This window comes from Aptenodytes forsteri, unplaced genomic scaffold (assembly GCF_000699145.1).
Source record: "Aptenodytes forsteri isolate BGI_AS27 unplaced genomic scaffold, ASM69914v1 Scaffold678, whole genome shotgun sequence".
Taxonomy (NCBI): Eukaryota; Metazoa; Chordata; class Aves; order Sphenisciformes; family Spheniscidae; genus Aptenodytes; species Aptenodytes forsteri.
Genome location: NW_008795698.1, coordinates 130909 through 131141, shown reverse-complemented (window position 1 = coordinate 131141; position 233 = coordinate 130909). Strand labels below are relative to the sequence as shown.

General features: G+C 69.5%; 1 protein-coding gene across 1 annotated transcript in view; it reads right to left on the bottom strand.

Moving 5' to 3' along the window:
• Positions 1–102, bottom strand: part of LOC103902154 (BCL2/adenovirus E1B 19 kDa protein-interacting protein 3) — a 1766-nt gene extending 1664 nt beyond the window's left edge. Inside the window, exon 1 of the mRNA XM_019473087.1 lies at positions 79–102. Within this exon, the coding sequence (XP_019328632.1) occupies positions 79–102 (24 nt within the window). The remainder of the gene's footprint in view (positions 1–78) is intronic.
• Positions 103–233: the final 131 nt, after the last annotated feature.

Sequence of the window (233 nt, the reverse complement as noted above, 5' to 3'; positions counted from 1 at the left end):
TTCCCTGGTGCACCCGGCACCCCTGCCCGGGGACCACCGAGCATAGTCTCTGACCTGGGACATCCTGCCCACCCCTACCTGCCCAGGGCTGCTCCTCGGCATGCCCCGCTCCCCCGGGACCCCTGTCTGCCTCTGCCCTGGCCCCCATGGTGCACATCAGCCCACCTGTCCAAGACCCCCGTTAATCTGTTCCCCCCCCCCCAGGGTACATCACCACACCACGGACCCCCCCG